At 37.7% G+C, this 23,130-nt stretch overlaps 1 protein-coding gene across 9 annotated transcripts in view; it reads right to left on the bottom strand.

Moving 5' to 3' along the window:
- Nucleotides 1–23,130, bottom strand: part of celf6 (CUGBP Elav-like family member 6) — a 146,986-nt gene that overhangs the window by 79,047 nt on the left and 44,809 nt on the right. The window contains exon 1 of one of the 9 annotated variants that reach the window (XM_088641831.1): nt 17,854–17,894. The exons of 7 other annotated variants lie outside the window; for them this stretch is intronic. In XM_088641831.1, the coding sequence (XP_088497957.1) occupies nt 17,854–17,877 (24 nt within the window). In that variant the 5' untranslated portion in view covers nt 17,878–17,894. Of the gene's footprint in view, nt 1–17,853; nt 17,895–23,130 lie in introns of those variants that run through there. One more of the 9 variants, XM_088641830.1, reaches the window with a different exon arrangement.

Here is a 23,130-nt window from a genome sequence, read left to right as displayed (position 1 = left end):
GCTCAGCTGTGGGACTATTGTGTCTGACAGCTTTGAAGCCATTCTGCCCATGACTGATTCATCTTGATAGGCTGATATCATTCTGGTTCAGACAAGCATAGTATGGTTTACTAGGTCAAGATGCTTGTCTGAACAAATAAAGACCATGTCACTCTGCATTCTTGTATGATAAAATGTAAATCATGGTTTTATCCACATTAGTAGTTCGTATTAGTATTAGGAGTGTGCCTGAAGTGGTACATCATTCAAAGTAGTATTAAATGTATTTTTTTTTTAGAAAAGAGGATTCCATTTACAATTGTGGATAATAAGCAGATAAGTAATGTTTATATTTTTTATTGTTTTATAAGCTACAGTTTGTATTTGATGGATCCAACTTTGAGAGGTGCAGCATTTAGATCAAATGCCTCTTTTTTTCTTCTTCTTTGCAGTCCAAAAGGCAATGTCAGCATCTTATTATGAGCACAAGACCCTGCATCTCCTGATCATGAATCTCAATTTCTCTATATGCCAGTACTTATCTATATGTGTATATGTTATATTTGTGCACTTAAAAATATATTTTTGGTACTGTATATGTTTATTGTCATAAAAGAGGCCACTGTACTTCAAAATGTGCTCCTGCACTCTCACAGACCTCAGTGGCTTGGATTCCACCCCTATTGCTTTATTAGATCATGGAATGTCCTCCCACTGGATGTAAGGACTTTTATTGATTCTAACACAGCACACACAACTGTCTGCTCCAGTTCTTTATTTTTTTTTCTGTAGTTCTCTTCTTTCAATAAAAGGACAAAAAAATATCCCCTTAAAGGAACGTGGCAGGTGAGATATTTGTGAGTAAAAGAAAAAGGAGAGACTCAATTTGTTTTTTATGGCAAAAAAACAACGGTCTACATCTGGCATGAAACAACAGTCTCATTCACAGTGTCAGTATATTTTACATACTGTATATACAGTAGTACAGTGCAACAGTGAATGCAGGTACAGGCCTGTTACTGAAGACCCAAAGTGACAGTATATTCTAGTGCAAACTATCTTTTGAAGATCACTAAAAGTATATTTAGAACTTAGTATATTTCCGATAGCTTCTCTTTATAGATGTACTGTACAAATACAATACAGTATTTGTGTGCTTTCTGTCCATGACTTACCAATGGCCTTGTTATATGACATTGATGCATGGGGCAAATTTGGACACATTATAATGGTTACAACATTAGCTGTAATGTGTTCTATCAATTAGGCTGTACATTTGTGCTGTAATTGTAAACCAAAGATAATTACACATTTAAACAGAAATAGATAATATGGTGTCAACCTATTTTGGGCATCGTTCCCTGTAAAGATGGTCAGACAGTCCTTCTGTACACCACATTCAACTAATATGCTTTAAAAAAAACATACATTATATCCCTTTAATTTTATCTAAAAGAGCGATAAGTGAAAGGAAGCTTTTCTATTATGTGTAACTTTAAAAGCTTCTGATTGGTTGAAAGAGATGCCTTTGTTCTTAACTAGTTGTCGACAGGAGACCACAGGATTCCTTTCATCTCAGTGGATTTTTTAATGAACACTGCAATTTCTTTCATTTAAAAAAAAATATGGAAGAGTAGTCATCTGAAATTATTTTAATTTTTAATACACAATGTAGGTGCTATTGAAAAATGTCAGATTAAAGAAAAAGTAGAATGGAAATGCAGCGTATGTCAGTTTTTAATGGTCAAGGATGAGGCAGAGGTGAAATTCTAAAGATTTTTTCTTTTTCAAAAAAGAAAACTACAAGGAGCGATGCAATGCTATATGGCCCAGCACACAACTAAAGAGTGGTCCATCTGATCGGGACTATGTAATGGCACTTTTCCAGCTTTATTTCATGCAAGGATATCAGAGGATCAAGGCATATTGTACAACAGAAAAGCAAATGACCACCAAAGTAGAAACATCACTCAATGTTAAAGAAGGGCTGCAAGAGATCAAATACAGGGTTAATCATAAAACAGCATAGAGCATGGAAATTACTGCCTTAAAAAGAACAATCAGCCAAAAGCATCCTTTTACAGTAAAAATACATTTCATAAATTAAAACAGTAAAATAACCCTATTCATCATCTGCTTCTCAGTTTTTGATCATTCACACTGTATGCTTCATTGTAATATCTGTTTAAAAGGAAACAGCTAATGACACTAGGGTGTAAACGTATCACAGCTTCTCTGTATCGCTTTGTTGTTTCGGGCACTCTGAAAATCCACAATAGGTACCTGAGAAAAGTCTGTAAACTTGAGGAATGGCATCTGAGTAAAGCAGATTCCCTTTGTAGTTTGAAGAAGTAGGTAGGTGCTCTTCTCTCAGGCACGCTAATAACTGCACACATGCTCATATGTATTAAAACTGGGACATCTCCCTGCAGGGACCAACCACACAAGCCAGAAATAATAGAGACAAGCAAAATCCCTCCATCCGCTTATTGAAGTTTACCTTTGCAAATTTAAACAGGACTCCTGCAATTTACGCTGCCCGAGCAGCGTGTTTACTATGCGTCTTTAACATTCTCTTCAGCAGGTTCTGCTTTGATAATTTCCCCTGGTAGGCTTTTTTTGTAAAAAGAAAAGAAAACACAAAATCCTTCAGCTTGTCTTGCGGTACAACTTTCATTGCAGCTTCCAGTGTGATACATCAAACATTCCTGTCCTAACCAACCATTTCGTAACGTATTGTGAGTGTTCTTAATGATTTATGGGAATTATTTTTTACAGGTATTTTTTAAAATGCTTCAGAACAATTTCCTTCCAGATGAATCTAAAAAGACATTTTGGGAAGGTCTATGGGTTTCTTTTCGCATTTCACTTCTGGTTTTCAGAAAATTATGGCAGTTTGATTTGTGTTCCCACTTATCTGGTTGCTTCTCAAGACATACTTTTGTTAGAATAGACAGTTCTAAGCAGTACAACACTATAAAAAGGTGACGTGATATCAGTCCTACTCAGTCTGCCAGTCCCTTCAGCTCACTCTGTTGACTGCGCAGCTGTTGAGCAGATGGATGTGGAGTAATGGGAATGAAAGAAATGTCAATGCTGCAGCTTCAACATAGCTGGAGATGAATGGCAAATGTTAAAGCAGATAAGAAAGGAGAACTCAGCTCTAGAGAGTCCATTACATACGAAAATAAATATGTTTTTAAAGCCCCTGACTAAGCAGGTTATTATTTACACATAAGGCTGTAGATTTAAACTCCTACATGATCATGAACATTGAGTGCAAAACTACAGTATGTCCATGACTGCTGCTCTTTCATGCTATAATTATAAAAGAGTAGTCCCAAAATGATACACCTTTAAAAACCTATCATACTAATGCTGTAAATGGTACAAGGTGTATAATCCCTCCAAGAGCTATATTTAAACAGGACACTAGACAACTGTGGGACTCCCACAGAACCACACAGGTTCAATACAGACATCAGTTAACCGAGCCATAAATGTCATAATCGTCATCCCTCCTCTAGAGGGCGCTCCGAGCCTTTTGTGTTTTCGTTTCTTTATCCCGTACACCTGTCCCTGGATTCACCGTATTATTTCAACCCGGTGCTCCGGAAGCTCAGGGCTCTGCATTTGAAGTCGGACGGACGGAGACCTGCCTAGCATCAAGTGGCCCTAAATCCGCGGCTTGAAGGCTTAGGCTTCCAATCGGTGTCCTGATTTTTAACTCCCTGTTCCTGTTCTGGATCCCGTTCCGGATTTTAACCTTATCTCGTCTTGGATGGATCACCCGGTTTCGGATTTTGGACTGCGCCCGGATTTCCCCCTTGGACAGTTTCGGACTTGTTTGCCTGCGCTCCCCCCCTGGACCTGATCACCGTCGTCACGCCCCCCTGTCTGTCATTCCGTCCTGATCCTCATCGCGTTTTCCTTGTGGCGCTTCTCCAGTCACTTCCGGATTTTGCCGTTTGCATAGGGTCCTTAATACGCACTACATGGGAGTCAGGACCGGCTCCCTTTACAATAAAAGCCTTTGTAAAGTGTGAGGAAACTGGAGCACCTGGAGAAAATCCATAAAGACAAAGGGAGGCCATACAAACTACAAAAATAATGATTCCCAGTCTGGAATCACTCCCAGTACCCAAGAACTGCAAGGCAGTAGTTCTAACCACCAATGCCATGATCCCAACTTTGGATCAAAATACATTGTAATAGAAATAAACCCACTCTCTGTAACATATCCAAAAGAAAAACATCCAACAGAACAGCACACTCTTTTTATTAACGTTTGACATATGTTCTAACTAAAGTGCATAGAGGAATGCACAGTGAAAAGGCATACATGTTTCAGTCACAGAGACTATCCTCAGTGCTACACATCTACTGTAAAAAACATTTCTTCAAAATATAGTGTTTGGCAAACACTGATGCATGTAAAAAAATATCTTAATTAAGACAATTACTGATAAAATGAATGTTACAAAACACCTGTAAATGGATATACCAATTACTGTAACCAACTGAATAAGTAAAGGATCTATCGAATTAGAAGAAAGAAAAAAGAAACGTATGGCATTCAGATCTTAGACCTTTGTATGCCATATATGCATTACATTATGTACTTGTGCATGGTATCCAAAAATGTTTTTATACTAGTTTGATAGATTATTTTCATATTCAATTGATCACTCGTGTTTTTAAGTAATAGTACCACTGATTACCAAATAATTACAAAAAAAGCAATATTGTTTAAAATTAAGGCACTGTTTCTTTTTTTCTGGTTTACAAACTGTGTATACTGTAGCACTTCCCAGGCCAGAAAAGAACTCTCAGCCAACACTTATAAGACTGACTCTTAAACTATAATTATGTTTGCACTGATTCCAAAAAATAAGCAGTTTTATCTTTTTCTCAGAAATGCAAATGAGTTCACACTACTGCTTACATGACAAATTAAAGGATTTTTTTTTAAATCCAGCCTTCTCAATACCTTGCTAATTAATATGCTGCCAAGTTAATCAACACCTAAATTACTTCAAATCCAACAATTACAAGCATTTTAGGAACTCAGAACCTGGAATTACTCAAAGGAAAGAACAGAGGGATCTGAATGTGTTTTTCTGGAATTCTGTCTACCTTGCTGAGAACATGTATGATGTGCAAACAGGTGTCGATTCCATAGACTTGCATGCTTTTTTAAAGATTAGTCACTTTTCAGTTAGAGGATAGTGTGACAAGAATTATCTAAAAGAAAAATGGTTTTCAAAGGCTGTCCTCAGTCCGTGACATTTCTCTGCTGCCAAAGGAAGAGCATTGACCTCCATTCTTGCACGTGCAATCACAATTTTGCAGTGCAGTAAAAAAATGTTTTAAAATACGTCTTAAAGAAGTTGAAGTTGCTTGTTTTTGTCAAAAACTTTTACATTTAAGAGTTTGATATTATAATTGATAATTGATTATAATGTTTGATATTATAAAATGAAAAACAAATTAATACTATATCAGGTTTGAACTCCCTTTCCCCACTCATTCCAGAATCTGCTAGCTTTATATTATAACGTTTTATGAGTCTTCAATCCAAAACAGTGCAAATCTATAATCACAGTATAACACACTGTCCGTTGCTTAAGAATAAAAAAAATGTTTAGCCTTTACTCACTGTATCTTAGAGATATAGGCTTGTCAGCTTAGTGCTATAAAGTTCTGAAAGTATCAGCAACATTAGTTTGTGGATTGTAGTCAGCTTTTTAGTATAGTTTATGCATTTCAATGGAGGAGCAGAATAACATGATGAATACCTGTAGTAGCAATATACAATTTGCGTGTGCATAATGATCAAATATTTGTTTTTGATATGTTTTGCTGCCATATTATATGATGTGAATAATATGTTTATTATTTTCTAAAATACACCCTAATGACAAGCATATACTTCACTATGCCTGCTATTGGATGCTGTTTAATACATAGCCTTTCATTTAAAAAAAGAAACCTATCATATGACAGTTACAATAACCTTAACAATGCAATATCATCTGTAACAACAGCACCTGTTTGTAGATTGCAATAAGCTCTCTCGGCACAGTTTCTAAATTTTGATAGATGAAATGAATACAATGAATACTAAATGCTGTAGCAGAATATAATATGCATTGTACATTTCAGCCTGTGCTTATTGTGAAAGTATATTTCTCAATACATTTTGCTACTTTATAAAATGATGAGAATATCATGTTTAATCAGTTCGTGTCGGTGTGACATGCATTTACAATGTACCTGGTCTTGGGTGCTGCTTAATGTGTCACGTTTAAATTAATCAAGTTTTTACTAAATCAGAATCAAAACACAATACACTGCTGGCTTACATTTTGTCATGCTTTACCTAAACTATGTGTTGAACATTCTCCATGCAGCAGGGTTGATGCTTGTATTGGCACTGAAAAAGCAAGACATCAACTTACACAGCAGACGAAAGAGGTTCTTACTGAGCCCTAATTCGAGTTAGTTTACCTTCTCTGCCTGTTGCATTTGACAGCACAAGCAGGAGGGGATTGTTGTTGGTTTGATGAGTGTGTATGTGTGTATGTGTGTTGTACAGCCAAGCGTCTTGGGAGAAGCACAAATTTAATTTCTCCTCAGGCACAGAGAAAGGCTCTGCAGGCAAAGGCTGAGGAAAATGGGAACAGACAAACGCGACAAGGCGAGAGAGTCTGCCTGCAGTCCACAGCCTCTCTGAGAGCTTTCTACCATCAATAAAGCAGTCCAACTGGCTTCAGTGGTGGGGGCAACTCGTGTGTGTTAGAGAGCATGTAATGCCGTCATCATGCAACAGTGTTATTGGGGAAGGCAACTTGAAGTAACGTGTTTGTCAGCTATAATGCAGCCCCCTCTATAGTACAGACAATCAAATCACATCTCTGTTCTTTTGTGTGTGCTGTGCCTTATCTTCCTTTGTCTTCTGGAAAGAAACACAGCTTTCCAAAATGAACACGTTTGCTTGTGCAAAGACTGAGAAAATGACTATCCAAAACTTGTAACAGCATTAATCTATGAATACAGCTGATAATATTCACATCCAAATATTCATATTTTCAAATTCCACACAAGACCAATTGCTTTGATGCAACTTTTCTCTGCCTGCTAGCTCTGCCCTTAAAAAGTGTGATGGAGCTCATGCCTATCCGGCATTGGAGTGCAGTTTGTCAATCAAGCCAGGCACAGTTTTATTTTTATTTTAGTATTTATTGAGATTTTAATTTGTCTGTTGTCAGAAATGTGCTGTATGTTTAAAAACAAGCTTTCATACCTCTTATCAGCTTAACAAATTCTTGACAATAAGTGACAAAACTAATGATGTTTTAATTTGTATGGCATTGTATAGTATGTATCAGTGGAATGTAAGCTCTGGAAAGTGTATAAATACTTATGAAATATTTATGATTATATAAAGAAAAGAAACAACATAGTGGTATGTGATTGGTTGAATATTGAACTGTTACCTTATTTACCCACCCCTTTTATCAATAGCAAGAGACATACTGTAAATGGTTAAAGTCATGATATGGAAATCAGCTCTGTAATCAATCACACCAACACTAGGACAATAAGAATCATGTCATTGCAAAAGGCAAACAGTTGCATTCCCAGCAGAGGCTCTTTTGTCTTTGTCTCCACGTTCATCGTGTTCATGGCCATTGAGCATAATCCTCCATGGTTTGACCTTTGATCATTTCTGAGAGATGCAGTGAAAAATTGTATATGTAACCCAAGAAGAGAGCCACTGAGCAAAATTCCAGTTTTAAAAGTGACAGATTAGCAAGGAATGCTTTGAAACCTTAAAAAAATACATAAAAACCAAAACTCAATAACACGTATTGAAAAGCTCAATAAAACATGGATATTTCACTGGTACTGTGAAGGAGCAAATAGAAGCATGTGGGCTTTTAAAGATATTTCATAGTATTGCATCAGATGAGTGGGGTGAGATATTTCTGCTGCAAAGCCTACAGCTTAACAGTGGATTTAGAATATTTGTGCCCAGAATGAACAGAAATAGTTATGCAGAAGTTCGAGGTCAGAAAGTTAGAATTCATGTTGTTTGCAGCTGATCATCATTAATGGGACACACATTGGCCTGAAGTCATCTTTCCTTCTGATAGTGTCATAGGTTCCAGATTATTGGAATCTTGAAGCAGTATAATTCCATGTACCATGACATGTTTGCTGCCCCATAGACGAGACTGTTGATCCATGTCTGATTGAAATGTAGCTATATGGTTGGTGCAATGGACAGCATAGTGGTGCAGTTTTTAGCATTGCTGCCTTGCATTGCTGGAATCTTGGCTTCAATCCTGCAGTTGTGGTCTTATCTGTGTAGAGGTTTTATGTTCTCCCCATGTTTGTGTGGGTTTCCTCCGGGTGCTCCGGTTTCCTCCCACAGTCCAAAGACATACAGTACTTGTAGATTAACTGGCTTCTAGGAAAATTGCACCAAGCATGAGTGTTTGTGTCTGTGTGCCCTTGGCTTACTTTTTTTCTTAGGTGGACCAGATGAATGACAAAATGTTACAGTACTTTAAAAGCTGGATGAAATGGCACAGCGGAAAGAAAAATAAAAAATATCTGAATATGAGTATCCAAAAAATCATAAATGAATGATTGATTCAAAATTCTAAGTCATATAGTGTTAGTTAGAGACAGTTTAGGACTGGATGGTAAGGGTAACAAAATGAATTTTACAGTGTTACAATTCCAAACTCATTACTCGTATTTCTTTCCAAATGTCCTTGCCCTTTTCACCATCTTCCCAATACCATTAACAATAATAATAATCATCCACCATTAACAAACTATATTCCTCTCTCTAGGTCTGCCTGAATTGCATGGAAAGCAAAGTGTTCAAGATGAAACAATGAAACGCTTGAAAGAATGATGAAATCATGGTAAAGAATAATTAATAATTTCTTGGAATTGTACAGGGCTTTTCGTCCCAGAGGATCTGAAATTACTTTAAATATAGACTGGGATCTAAATTAATCCAATACTAAAGCACAGCATCCATCTGGGTGTGGCAGCTACTGTACCAGCAGCTGGGTGACACAGAAGACCAGGTAGAGAAATGAGAAATGTGTTCACGGTTGAAGGGGAAATGTGGAAGGAGCATATGGAATACATAAAATGGAATACATAAAATGGAATACATACATGTACTGCACCAAGATCAAAATCTATTATTTGATCAAGATCATTATTTTCCAAACAAAGCGAGCGTGCTATCAGGACAAGATAAAGATGTTGAGATGTCTCTAACAATTGTCATTTTTTTCTTTGCAATTGTCCTAAAACAGCAGAGATACTGTTTTTTTTTCTCCATGCGATATATCTTTCACAAAGGGACACAAGCTATTAAGTTGATGACATAACCCAGAGAGTGCAGATTCAAGCTATAAGATGACCACAGGAAGGGTCATCCAGGATAGGTATTTCAGGAACAATCTGCTCACTATACTTGACTTAGAGCTGACCAAGATGGCCGATAAGAGAAGTCAGCTGACCCGCAGATGGAAAGGGCTTAGTCCGAAAAACAACGAGACGCAGGTGTGTCTCAGCAGGAAACAAAATATATATGCCCTAGAAACAGTGAACCAGGGCGAAAGCCAGTAGGTGAATGCGTTTAGAGGAGATAGTGGAAGTCGGTTGGTATTGGGACAGATTTAAGGATAACAGATTTACGGAAGAAATAAAGGTTTACGGTTTATGGTTTGTGATTTGGATACGGCACGGATTGGTGGAACTTTACGGACTTTGGAACTCGGACTGAATAAGCGGACTGGCTTGGAAACGGAGAAAAACTCCATGAAAAGAGAGTCTGGTGTGAGTACTTTTGTATCTATAACATAAACTTTCCCCCGGAGGCACCACAATTGGTGGAGGATGCGGGCAACCCGCTGATCGGGTTTGTGGAAAAAAAAGTTTTTTTTCTCTTCTCTCTCGGTTTGTGTGTGAACTCTCGCTAAGGAAAATGGAACAATTGATACAACAATTATCCCAAGCCACACAAACCCAGTTCCAGGCTTTAAAGGGACAACAAGAAGCTATACAGGCACAGCAGGAGGCTAATAAAATTCAAACTGAGACGAATCAACGAATTATAGAAGAGCAGAATTTGGAATTGCAAAGACTAGAACAGGAAATTAGACGGTCCTCAGTAACAGGGAGAGGACCCTGTTACTGAGTAACCCAGTAAGACAGAAGAAATTGGGCTTCAAAAGATGACAGAGCTTGATGATGTGGAAACATATTTAAAAACTTTTGAAAGAACAGCTGCCAGGAATGCATGGCCCAGAGAGCAATGGGCAGGGAGAGTAGCGCCTTATTTAATTGGGGATGCCCAAAAAGCCTATTATGATTTAAAATAGGAGGATGCTGAGAACTATGAAACTCTAAAAAAGGAGATCTTGGCAAGATTAGGAGTAACGATGGCGATACGAGCGGTCCAGTTCCATAACTGGAGGTATCAAATGGATAAGCCAACGAGATCTCAAATGTTTGACCTTGTACATCTGGCTAAAAAATGGCTTCAGCCAGAAGAACTTAACTCAGGGCAAGTGGTAGAAAGAGTGGTATTGGATCACTTTGTGAGGAGTCTGCCTGTTCACGTGAAAAGAAAAGTGAGTGATGGGGATCCCTAGATATTAGACCAGGTGGTTGGTTTAGTGGACTGATAGCATGCTTCTGAAGCTTTGATTAAGGAAGAAAGAGGGGAATTTCAGAAAGAGGAGAGGAGAAACCCCAAGAGTTTGGAGAATGAAATGAAGTTCCTGTCACTAAAGTACAGGGATTATCGAGGTCCACCACAGTTTAAGACTTCTCTTCAGGGAAGATCGGTTCAAAGGGCCCAAGCATGGAAAGAGTCCCGCAGGTGCTTTAAGTGTCATGAAGAGGGACATTTAGCCAGTAATTGCCCCAACTGGTGTGAACCTATGCAAATGGACACCAGAGAAGAGGGAAAATGAAACTACCTCACGGCAAGCGTCCCATCCTGTGAAGAACCCCGTATTGCTAAAATCAAGATAGGGGAAAAACATGTCGAGGTCTTGTTAGACTCAGGAAGTACGGTGACACTGGTGACCTCTGCAGCACTACCTGAAGACACCGAGATCAGGCAAGCAGAAGCTATTACTTGTATTCATGGGGAAACTAAGGTATATCCGTCTGCAAAAATTCCCATTTCCACCGAAAAGGGGTGGTTGAAAAATTGCCTCACCCGGTGGTGTTGGGATGTGACTGTCCCCACTTTCTTCAACTTTGGAATACTGTCCAGTCTGCTAGGCAATGTCCACTTCCATATCTCGGAGACTCGGAGGACAACACCAATTCCCCTGGAGAGGCAGACCAACAGGAAGTAGGCTCCGAACTGGGAGATGAATTCTTAAATATGGATTTGCCAGACTGGGAACCACCAGAACATCAAGGGAGGTTTGGGATGGCCCAGTTGGAAGATGGAAATTTGAGACATAACAGATCAGAGAACTCCTTCTATGTCCAAAGTTATGCGAGATTTAAGTAAACTATTGGGTATTCATAAAATCAGAACCTCAGTATATCACCCACAAACAGACGGACTGGTGGAGCGTTTTAATAAGACCCTGAGGCATGCTGAGGAAGGTCATGCAGAAAGATGGTAAAAATTGGGACCAACTGTTCCCTTATCTAATGTTTGCGATTCGAGAAGTACCGCAGGCTTCGACCAGGTTTTCGGAGACCACGGGGATTACTAGATCTGGTCAAAGAGTCTTGGGAGCATCAACCTTCACCCTTGCAGACTGTCATTGAACATGTTGAACAAATGAGGGAAAGAATAAACATTGTTGTCTCCATTGTGAAGGAAAATCTGGAGAAGGCCCAGGCGCAACAAAGGCAGATTTATAATAGGGAAGCTAGTGTGCAAGAATTTCAGCCGGGGGACAAAGTATTGCTATTAGTCCCAACCCTGGAATGTAAATTCCTGGCCTCCTGGCAGGGACCTTATGAGGTGGAGGAAAAGGTGGGTCCGGTCAACTACAAAGTGAAGCAACCTGATAGACGACGACAGCATCAAATCTACCATGTGAATTTACTAAAGAGATGGCATGGTGCAGAAGTTCTGCTCACCCACTTCTCCCCTGACCCTTTGGAAGAAGAAACTGGTGCTATCGCCCTGGGGGACCTGGCACCCTCACAGAACCAGGAATTACAAGAGTTCCTCTCACAAAACGAGGATGTTTTTTCCTGGAGTCCTGGTCAAACTCATCTCATCCAACATAAGATTATCACGGAACCAGGAAAAAGGGTAAGACCGCCCCCCTATCGAATTCCTGAAGCCAAAAGGAAATTAATTAAGGAAGAGGTAGAAAAAATGTTGAGAATGGGGATAATAGAAGAATCCCATAGCGAGTGGGCTAGTCCCATAGTACTGATACCCAAGCAGGACGGAACTATTAGGTTCTGTAATAATTTTAAAAGGTTAAATGAGATCTCGATGTTTGACGCATACCCTATGCCCCATATAGATGATCTAATCGAGGGATTGGGTAACGCTCGATATATCAGTACGCTAGATCTTACAAAGGGATACTGGCAAGTGCCTCTGGCTGAAGAAGCTAAAGCTAAGACCGCTTTTGCCACCCCTGAGGGGCTGTACCAGTATAGGGTCCCTCCGTTTGGTTTACATGGAGCTCCAGCTACTTTTCAGAGATTAATGGACCTAATACTCCGACCTCATAGAGATTTTGCAGCTGCCTACGTAGATGATGTTGTAATTCATAGCACGACTTGGGAACAGCACCTACAACACCTGAATGCAGTAACTGGAGCTTTGCGAGAAGCAAGATTAGCACCTAATGCAAGTAAATGTTGTCTAGGGACCCAGGAAGCCAATTATCTCGGCTATACGACTGGGAGAGGAATGATCATGCCCCAAGAACAGAAGGTGCAGTTAATTAGAAACTGGCCTAAACCCTCTACAAAGAAGCAAATACCAACGTTTTGGAGATTGGCGAGTTACTATCGCTGTTACATTTCAGGATTTACCTCCATTGCCGCCCCATTGCACGATTTAACAAAGACGAGTTGCCCTGAAAAAATCAAATGGACAGAAAGGGAAGAGAGGGCCTTTCAAGAACTAAAAAAAACTTTATCCCCTCAAACAGTCTTACAGGTACCTAAATTTACAAAACATTCATGGTACAAACTGATGCGTCTGACACTGGGATTGGAGCCATACTGTCGCAAGAAGTTGAAGGATTGGAGCATTCCATTTTGTATATTAGCCGTAAATTAAGCCCTGCGGAAAAACATTATTCCACCATAGAAAAAGAATGTCTTGCGATAAAGTGGGCCCTGGATTATTTAAGATATTATTTATTGGGAATACAATTTACAGTATCTTGTATACTGACCACGCGCCACTAACCTGGTTGTTAAGGAACGTGGACAAAAATGATCAATCCGGCGCGGATTGGTGGAACTTTACAGACTTTGTAACTCGGACTGAATAAGGATTGAGAGAACGAATTGCGGACTGGCTTGGAAACGGAGAAAAACTCCACGAAAATTAAAGAAGAGAGTCTGGTGTGAGTACTTTTGTCTCTATAACATAAACCTTTCCCCCGGAGGCACCACAAAGCTTTGTGTAAAGTACATGGTGACAAATAAGTTTTGCATGATTTCAGGTCCTTTGAAGTGTGCCAAGGTCATTACAATAATCAATGAGCATTGTTATAATAAAGTGAAAAAAATAATGCAACCTCAGTGATGAGGAAAATCGTTCAGCAACTCAATGAAAGCAAGTTTATAACGAATACAGTCTTCTTATAGACAATTGTTTTCTTCGTTTCTGTTGACACTGAAAAATGGTATATGAGGAAATTGGGAAAAGTTCAACGTTAAACTAGCCTCACATTTCTGGGGGGGGGGGGGTCATCAATGTGAACGGTTTGCCTATCTGTGTAGATCCTACTACACAAGGCTATTTTGAATTCCAAAGCTGAAAGGGACTGTACAGGTGGGAAAACCTTTCTAAAAATTACAGAACGTCTTGTCAGCAACCTGAAAGATTTCAGTCTAAATGAAAAATATTGAATGTATTAGCTTTTTAAAAAAATCATTGCATTTCCCTCATTAGTTTTATGATTAATATTTTGTTATTCCTTTTAATTCTCTGCTAACAAGCTACAATTATGCACTTCTAAAACTGTTTGTTTTATAATTTTTTGAAGATCAAAAGCAAGTTATGTCTTCTTGCAAATGTATCTACTATTCAAAGTTGTTGATTAATTGTTGTTATTAAGAAGTAACTGGTGACTGCTGATTATACTGCTGTCAAACTCTGTCTCCCTGACTTTTATTTGAATTTCTTTCTCTTCTAAAGAACATTTTCTTTGGTTACACATGTCTAGAACCTCACAAAGGTACACATTTGTATTATGTATACAGTATACTGTATGTACTGTAGAATGGTTTGAATTGAATCGTACGAATAAATAATGAAAAATGAAAAGGATGTTTTTATGTTTCATGCAAGCCTTACGTGGTTTTAAAATAATTTGTTAACAATGTACAGAGTCATTCTTCAGCTGTGTGAAAAGAAATGTAACCACAGTACACTAAATAACAACTACCCCAGTGGACTACTTCAGGCTTAATAGCGAAACAAGGACATGATGTCACAGCTGGAAACTAAGACACAATTTACTTAGGATGGAGAAGGGGAAACACTTCTTTGCATAAAGAGCTGTGGGTGTCTGTGACAAGTTCTCCAGCCAGGTATTTGAGGCACAAAGTCTGGGCTTTTTCAGAAGGCGTCTGAATGACATTTTAAGGTTGCTTAGCTTTTAAACAGCCAAACAAGTGAGATGACCAAAACAGCCTCCTTTCTTTTGACACCTTTTTATGTCCTAAAGTAATACACCTCAGCAGGGGCAGCATTTCTCATTGGTACCAAATGCGTTAGGTGTGAATAAAATTTCAGTAGCAATTCCAGAGAACAAGACTGTAATGAGCAGGAAACTGAAAAGGTCTGTTTGCTCTGTCGTAGTCCCTGTATTGAAGGCCAGAGAGGGTGGAACCAAGCAGAGAAAGACAGAAAAAAGTCATTCTTATAGATAAAAGAATCTGGACCCTGGCAGTAATGTGCGTATCTGTCATTTAGACACTTGCAATCATTTTTACCATGACGGGGGGCAGTGGTGGATTTATTTGTGTCAAAAGGTCTCGAATCAGAGAGTAAATAGTGCTGAGTCCCAGGGATAGGGAGGTGCTCACTGCCGGCCTGTGGATGAAAAGTAATTTACTGCCCATAGCTGCCTGACGAATGGTTCCTAATGTGAAGGCAGGGTATGTGGGAGATTCTTTGTCATTTTTAAAATGAATGGTTTAGTTTTAATGTTTTAAGGTGATTCGCAGTTGGGATAGCAAGAGCTGTTAATTTCTATCTGGATACTGAGTGATGACAAGAAAATTTTATTCCAAGCTCATTTCATTTTATGTATTTTTACATCGGTATGTGTTAATCTAGGTGTGAATGTTGCTGAGATAGAGTGTAAGGCAGCTTCACATCCCTGCTAACAAGAGCTCACTGAGTCCAGTTAATCTGGTCAACTCCCAACTGACCTGCCTGGCAGCTTTGTGATGCTGGGAGGCTGGAGAAAAGATTGAAATTTCAAGGTCTTGTTAGGAAAAATATTTCTTTAGCAGGCAGCTTTGGAAGGGAACATCAAGAACTTGTTTGGTCAATGTCTTACCATCTGTACTGAAGAGTGCTTAGATTTGCTTACAGCAGCAGAGCAAGAGACATAAGTTCAAAAGCTCAGTTGACAGACAAGGAAAGATAAATGAAGGAAAGTAGCTAACATGTCAAATTCTATAGTTACTAGGTACTGAAAATGCACACTAATATTATGCATGTGTGGGTACAGACAACAATGCTGTTCTTGATGGGAAAAAGAAATCAACATTTTCAGAGTCAAGTGAAACTGTGACGAAGTTAGTCAGATCCGGACTGGTTTGTGCCTCACTGGCAGCAGAAGTAGAGTCACCTGCACCTAAGACAGCCTTTCCCAGATGAGATCTGACTGAGCTGCAGCAGTGGAAACAAAGTATTCTTGTTTTGGCATATGCTGCTCCACTTTCACAAGGCCCCTTTGCCTTAGGCTTGCAACACACAGGGTGGGACTCTAAGATATGAAAATTCTACAAAGCTGAAATGGATAGAAATTAAGGAAGAGTGACCAATATAATCCTTTGCTTGAAAAGGTACCTCTTAGGCAGGCAAGTTAAAATAACAGTCATTCTACAATACACAACAGGGAATACTTTGTGGGCTTCTGGTATTCCGATTACTCAGGGGAGCTGGCAATTTCAGCCAAAATAATTCAAGTTAAGTAAAACAACTAAGAGTGGAGGAGAGGGAAATGTTGCAAGGTGTGAAAATATGAAGTAGTTTACATTTCATCCATAAAGTTTCAAGCAAACTGTCTTGCCTTGCTGTTGTTATTTCTCTGGAATCCCTCAAGAAGCACCTGACATTGTGTACTCAAGGAACTACCTGGAGTCAAATGAAGAAAATGGGCTAAATCGCTAACTGTAAGTTTCTAAATATTTATTTAGTTTTAAATGAACAAATCTCAAGATTTTTCTTGTGTTTTTTTCACAACTAAAAAATTGCAGAGTAAGTATAGATTGTGTTCAAGTACTGTAGTGTTATTACTGTGCCTTATAATTATATGCATTCTTAATCTGTAATTGCCTTAGAAATGTAAAAAATGCTGAAGCTTGATGTTACTGTTCATTCCTTGCCTAACAAGGTGACTTATGGTGTATGGCAAGGGTTATGATGCGTCAGTCAGAATTTAATTCCCTGACAGATTACATTGTTGGCAAAGCCACTACTCTTCACTCTCTAGCTGTGACGGCCTGGATAATTGGAGTGCTCTGAACATGCAGGCTTGAAAAATACTGCCTGAACAATCAATTCATCAATCATGTAATCACCTGATCCAGATATTGAAGCCTAAGGTTTCAGTCAAACAGTAAGCACTTCAAAGACAGGATCAGATCTGAGTGTCGAACCACTACTTAAAACAAAACACTTATTTTTAAAAAAGCCAAGTATGCCTTAAACTATAATGAAAACTTAACCATCACATACTATAGAACAAAGTTTATTAAGTGCAGACAATAGAGTTTCTGCATTTGTATGAACCCTGTTATTATGAGATGAGCTTTTTGCAATGCCAGTTGATGGGTGTAAGCTTTACCTGTGATGTACTTGTAAACCTACTGCTCATTATTATTTACTGAATAAATAAGTCAGTTCTAAAACGTTTATAGTGATAGTAGAATATATTGATGTGCACCAGCATACACCTGCTAGTGTAGTCTCCAGGTTTGAGGTATTAAAATAGGCTTTGTGGAAAGTTGAAATACAAGTCCTATTACCAGGACAAAAGACAATTGTGCTCATACTTATTTCTTAAAGACTTTAAAAGAAGAATCCAAATGTGCACTACCCTGCTGTAGGCAGAACAGAGACTTGGCATGACTCCGGTAAAGGCACTCCCTAAGTACTTTTTAGACATGATATAAAGGGGAGCCAAAAATATCTTTGAAAAAAATAGCAAAACAAAATTTAAAAAAAAACTGTGAGCATCCAAATGCCAGAATTCAAGATAGAAAGAAACCATAGTACTGAAGGCGGGGAAGCAGAAAGGATTAAAGTGGAATTTGGATTGATTGGTGAGAGACAGAGACAGAAAACAAGCAACAAAATGAGAAAGAGAAATAGCCAATTAGTACAAAGCCAGCAGGTGCACCTTTTCCAGTGCAATTTCCAACCTGTATCAGCCCGCTCCTTGCCATTGCAGCATCAGGGCCATCGTTATATGTGCATTAAGTGCAGAGAGGTTTCCATGGCAACCGCCAGGCACACTCCGTCTCCAGGGCAACAGAAATGTCACAGCCCGAGTGCGTCTCACAAAGCGAGGGGAGTAAGAGAAAGCGAAGGGCTTATCTCTCCAAATCTGTTTATCACTCTATTTATTTATTTGTGTATGTATTTGATTTTCTTCCCAAGATTAGTGACAGATAGTATTAAATTACATCATCTGAAAGTGAATGTGAATGTCTCGTATGATGTTACTGACAGAGAATGAGAGAGATTGTAAACACAGACTAATCGGTCATAGACTTTTTTTTACTGTACTTTCTGAAGAGAATAAACACAGAAGTAATACAGTAAAACAGTTATAATAATAATAATAATAATAATAATAGGTTGTTGTTGTTTTGTTGTTTTAACATAATTTAATTCATCTTTAGAGTTGCATTTCATTTTTTAATTCAAATAATACTGTACATGTTCTAATTATAAAAGTATTTGCCGTAATATTGCCAGATTGACTTTTAATGTACAGTATACAGTCATTTGGTCTTAAATCTGCTTGAAATGTGTTCATGATTCTCCAGCATCTCTATAACTTGAACTTTTAACTAAAGCCTTCCAAATTATCCTACCCTACTGTAAGACTATGTTGTCCCCATCTATAGCCAGGGAAGAAAATGACAACCCAAGGCGAGGACTTTGAAAATGTTAATAGGCCACACCTTACTGATATCATTTCTTGTTAGTAGCAAAGTGCTGCCACTGAATAAAACTGTCAGCAGGGAGCTTCTCAGTCCATGTCCTCATGACTTAGTGTCTGCTGGTTTGCATTCCAGCTGAACTCTCAGCTAATTAGAGCCTTAATAGAGGTAATTAATGTTTGTCTTCAATTTCAGTTCTTAAAAAGTTGTAGATTTTAAGTTAAAATTTAATATTTAACATAACATCTAAAACAATGGAAGAGCTGAATGCTGTCTAATATTCCTAATTAATCAAAATGTTCCCTAAATTAAGACATAAATTACTGTAAGTAATGTAGAGGCCAGCTGGACACTGGGATCATCATGGGTCACCATTGCTCATAGAAGTGTTAACACGTGAAACCAACTTTCGTAGATTTCAGAAATATTTAAACTCATTTCAGGGATTGTAGCGTACCTGAGGTGTTAGAACACAAATGGAAAAGCCTGGAACTTGTTGTGAATTAAAGAGTACAAAGAGGCAAGAGAAATGTTGGAAGTGTTGTTTGGTCACATTGCAAAGGTGTTTGTAGCAGAATACAGGTGTGTACAAATTATGACTGATGGTCTGGTCCCTTAATTTGTTTTGTATCTTGGCTTTTCACTTTAAAATTGCATTATCAGTATTGGTTTTGGCAAAGCACAATTAGATCACGTGGTCTTCAGTACATTTCTAGTTTGTGTACTTTTATAACCAGTTGTAGATCAGCCAGCATTTGCTATATGCTATATAATCCATTACTGATAAAACACTGTTTTATTCAAATACTGTATAACACTAAGCAAACTATAATAAATAAAAGAAGACTATAGAGCTTACCATGCCCATCTGGATATTAGTAGATGATTAACTGCAAAACCTTAACATTTGCAGGTTTATTCACATTTAAAGCATGGCTAAATCAACTGTTTTACCCTACACATACAGTACATACTCATTGTACAGCATATACTTTCCAGAACCTCTTGTCATTTAATTTCTAGCTATGCCTTAAGGACCTCATCAATGTGAGAATTTTGAAGTCGAGCTTTAGTTTGTCTTTCACAAGACAGTAAATTAATCCTATTCAGTCTGTTCTTGGATGAAACATATATTTTAAATCAGAAAAATTAAAATAGAATAAATATTTGTTTTAGATGGAATTTATGTGTTTTCATTCAGCTGGTCAGTACTGCTTGTTTTGTTTGCATGTTGCCTTCCACAAACTGCCGCAGTGTATCAGTCATTTTGCAATTTAGATTTCTGAGTTGAGAGCAAGTATTCAAATTCTCCAAGGTTACTACAGGGAATTATTTGTTAAAAATATTCTGGTAAAACAAAGGAAAGAAGACCCAAATGTGCAGAATTATTCATTTAGATGTTCTGAAATAAACTACAAAAAACAAGTGATGGAGCCTAGGTTGCAATATGCCCTCAACACAACAACATAAGAGAATACCACTGCAGTTTCATGCTCAGCCATTGATTGATCTGCATTGCTGTGATTGAATAAGCTCAAAAGATGAGTTGAAACTTCTAAATTGCATATTTCTGAGCTCTTCCCCTCAAGATAACCTATTAACCTAAATGGCACCTGATTGCCAAGCCACTAAGACACCATTGATTAATCTATTCCACTGTTGTAATTACTGACTCAAAAGCAGGTGCTTAAGTATCGCTCCAAGTCTCCAGCCAGGGTTAATCAGGGCATACAAATGTTTTCCTTTATAGTTCCTGTTCTAGTTGTTTGATATATACTACACATTATGGTCATGGGCAATTTTTTATATTTTAGTGATCTGGACCAATTGACCTTTAAGGCTGACCAGTCTGATGCAAATAGGTTATTTGAACTACTTGCAAAGTCACAGTTGAAAGTGTTGCATATTAGAATGAGGTGTAATATTGTCTATGAGTCAAAAGAGACATGCATGTGAAATTGACAACTTATTGAAGTATCTGTCACCAAATGACTACTGAATTACTCCAGTCTATGGGGAAATAATACTTTAAAATAATCAACCTCTGTCTTCAAAATTATGGTAGCAACCAGTGATGTACGTACAGTACTGTATAAGGTTCATTTAATTTCATATTTTTACTTCTAAGTTAGTTCTTCCTGTCAGTATAATGTCTCACAGTCCACTACAGTTGTTTGTGAAATTTGTTTTGCGGCATAAAAAGGGATTGCAAAAAATCTCTTTTAGCAGATATAGTCAAACCAAGACTACTAAATAACTTTTTAAATCTTTTTAAAGAAGGCATAATTGTTCAATCAAAGATTTTGCATCATTTCTCATGATTGTATGAGACTGTATGAGACTATATATAAACAAATGCATTAATCTTTACATGAATGCAGTTATATTTAGTGAGTCAGGGTTCTAAAATGAGGAAAACAAATATGAATAAAAATTTTATTCGGACCTTTATTCAGTTATTTTTTATATAATGTTGAAATATAACAGGTTACAATTAATATTATAATAATCACAACAGGCATCACATAATAACACTGATGCTCGTTTTATGTGGTATAATGCAACAAATATGATAAAATAACATAGCAGCCTGACTACTACCATTCAAATTTAGAAAACCCTTGGATCTCTGATAGAAGGGAGATGGAGGTGATCATGCTTTGTAGTACTCACCTCACTGGTTACAATACACCCCATTTTATGTAGAAAATTCCAGTTGTATGTCAGTGAACCTTGTCTTCCTAACCAAATATTTAGGAGACAGTTCGGTAAACACAGAATGCCTCTCTAGTTCTGTATGTCAGATATAAACATGCACCTTATAGCAGATGCTTTCCTAAGCTTAAGGGGAAAATAAAGCTGTGATAAAAATAGCACCCAATCACTCCCCCAACTTAACCTTTTTGCTTCCAGGGGGATTATGTCAAGGAAAATAAATAAGGCACTGTTTCCTCAAGCATATAATTATACAGAGAGAGAGATTCGATGATATGACAGAGCTGTAGAGAGGAAATGAGTCTATCCAGTCATTATGGAAAGGTCAATCAGAGCCCTACCATCATTATTTAAGACTTTGAAACAAAAAAGACATACACAACAGAACACAACAGGTCTAAGGCATAAATATAGCTGTTCTGATCTTGTCGTCTTTGAAATCAAATCAAAGTATCTTTATATAACGAGGAAGCACTCATTAAAATTTCAAGGAAATCTTCTGAGCTGTTCATGGGGCTCACTGTGACACAAAATTATCTAAGAGGACCGCCAAGCAGTGTTATGGGATAGAAGCCCTATATAACATCCCCAAGGGCAGCCCCTGTTTGAATTCAAAGAAACAAATCTTCCTAACGACACATTTCAGCTGCATATTCTGAATCTGCCAGTAGCACATGATGACAAGAAAATGAGAAGCCTGCTTTTTAAATAACAGCATTCACTTCTCAGAAATCAGAAATCAGAATAAACTTGCAGGTATTTTTTAATAGATTGCAGAAGAAAACATTTTCACTTGTACAGCTAAGAATAATATCTGGAACATGTCAAATTAATCATGCTAAAACAGTTTCATCTGAAAGAATAAAGTACAAACCTTGTAACAAATGTTATATTCATTATGTTCTTCAATAAAATAAAGTTTTGGGATTACATCCCTTTCTGGTATGTGCTGATTTCCACTTTTTTCAAATTCAATTTTATTTTTTACATCTCCATAGCAAAGTATTTTTTTTTCAAAATCTAAGCAGTTCAAAACTTTTGCTGCTTTGCCCCAGTTGCTCTTTGAAACATTCTCAATCCAATAATCCTGTAGTTGAGTGAGAAGTGTTTTTTAATACTAACAGCACATAGTCTGTGACAAAATCTCACTGCTAGCTGGAGAGATTCTTTGTTTACAGTCATAAAAGGAGATGGTGGGTTATTTGATTTGAGTCGTTTTTCAAACTCAGATCTCAGAGTGCAAGGTGGGATTAGCCTGAACTTTATAAAATACAAATGTGAAACAGTTGGAATTCAATATCAGGGTGTAGAAAAATGGTCTTAAAAGAGTATTTTCTTGAAGCTAGCATTAAAGGGGTCCTATTAAGCACTCAAGGACACTGCTTCAGCCTGGAGTGGAAAGGTTAAAGGAACACAAGAAGCAAATTCAAAGAAAGCAGGTATTCAATACAGAAGGCTAAATCAATGCAAAGGCAAGAAAATGTTGTGCCATGCAGTGTTCCAAAATGGGTAAACAGAAAGGGCTGTTATGGGGACTACAAGCCATCAAATATGCATCAACAAATAGAAATATAAGTTTCTGTTTAGACTATTGAGACTGCAGTTGAATATGAAAAACAGCCACTGCAACACCATTATAAAATAATGAATTAAAACAGATTTTTTCCCAAATGTGGCTCTATATTTTTGGCTACTAAGCAATACAAAAAATGAAAACAGATAATTAATACAGTCTCAATGGTGCAGATTTAGCTTCATTTATTAAATATTTCTAAACAATTGCCTTTACATACCAGTGTTTCAAAGTCCCTTGAG

Source organism: Lepisosteus platostomus, chromosome 7 (assembly GCF_059453375.1).
Source record: "Lepisosteus platostomus isolate fLepPlt1 chromosome 7, fLepPlt1.hap1, whole genome shotgun sequence".
Lineage (NCBI taxonomy): Eukaryota > Metazoa > Chordata > Actinopteri > Semionotiformes > Lepisosteidae > Lepisosteus > Lepisosteus platostomus.
This window is presented reverse-complemented; position numbering and strand designations above follow the sequence as displayed.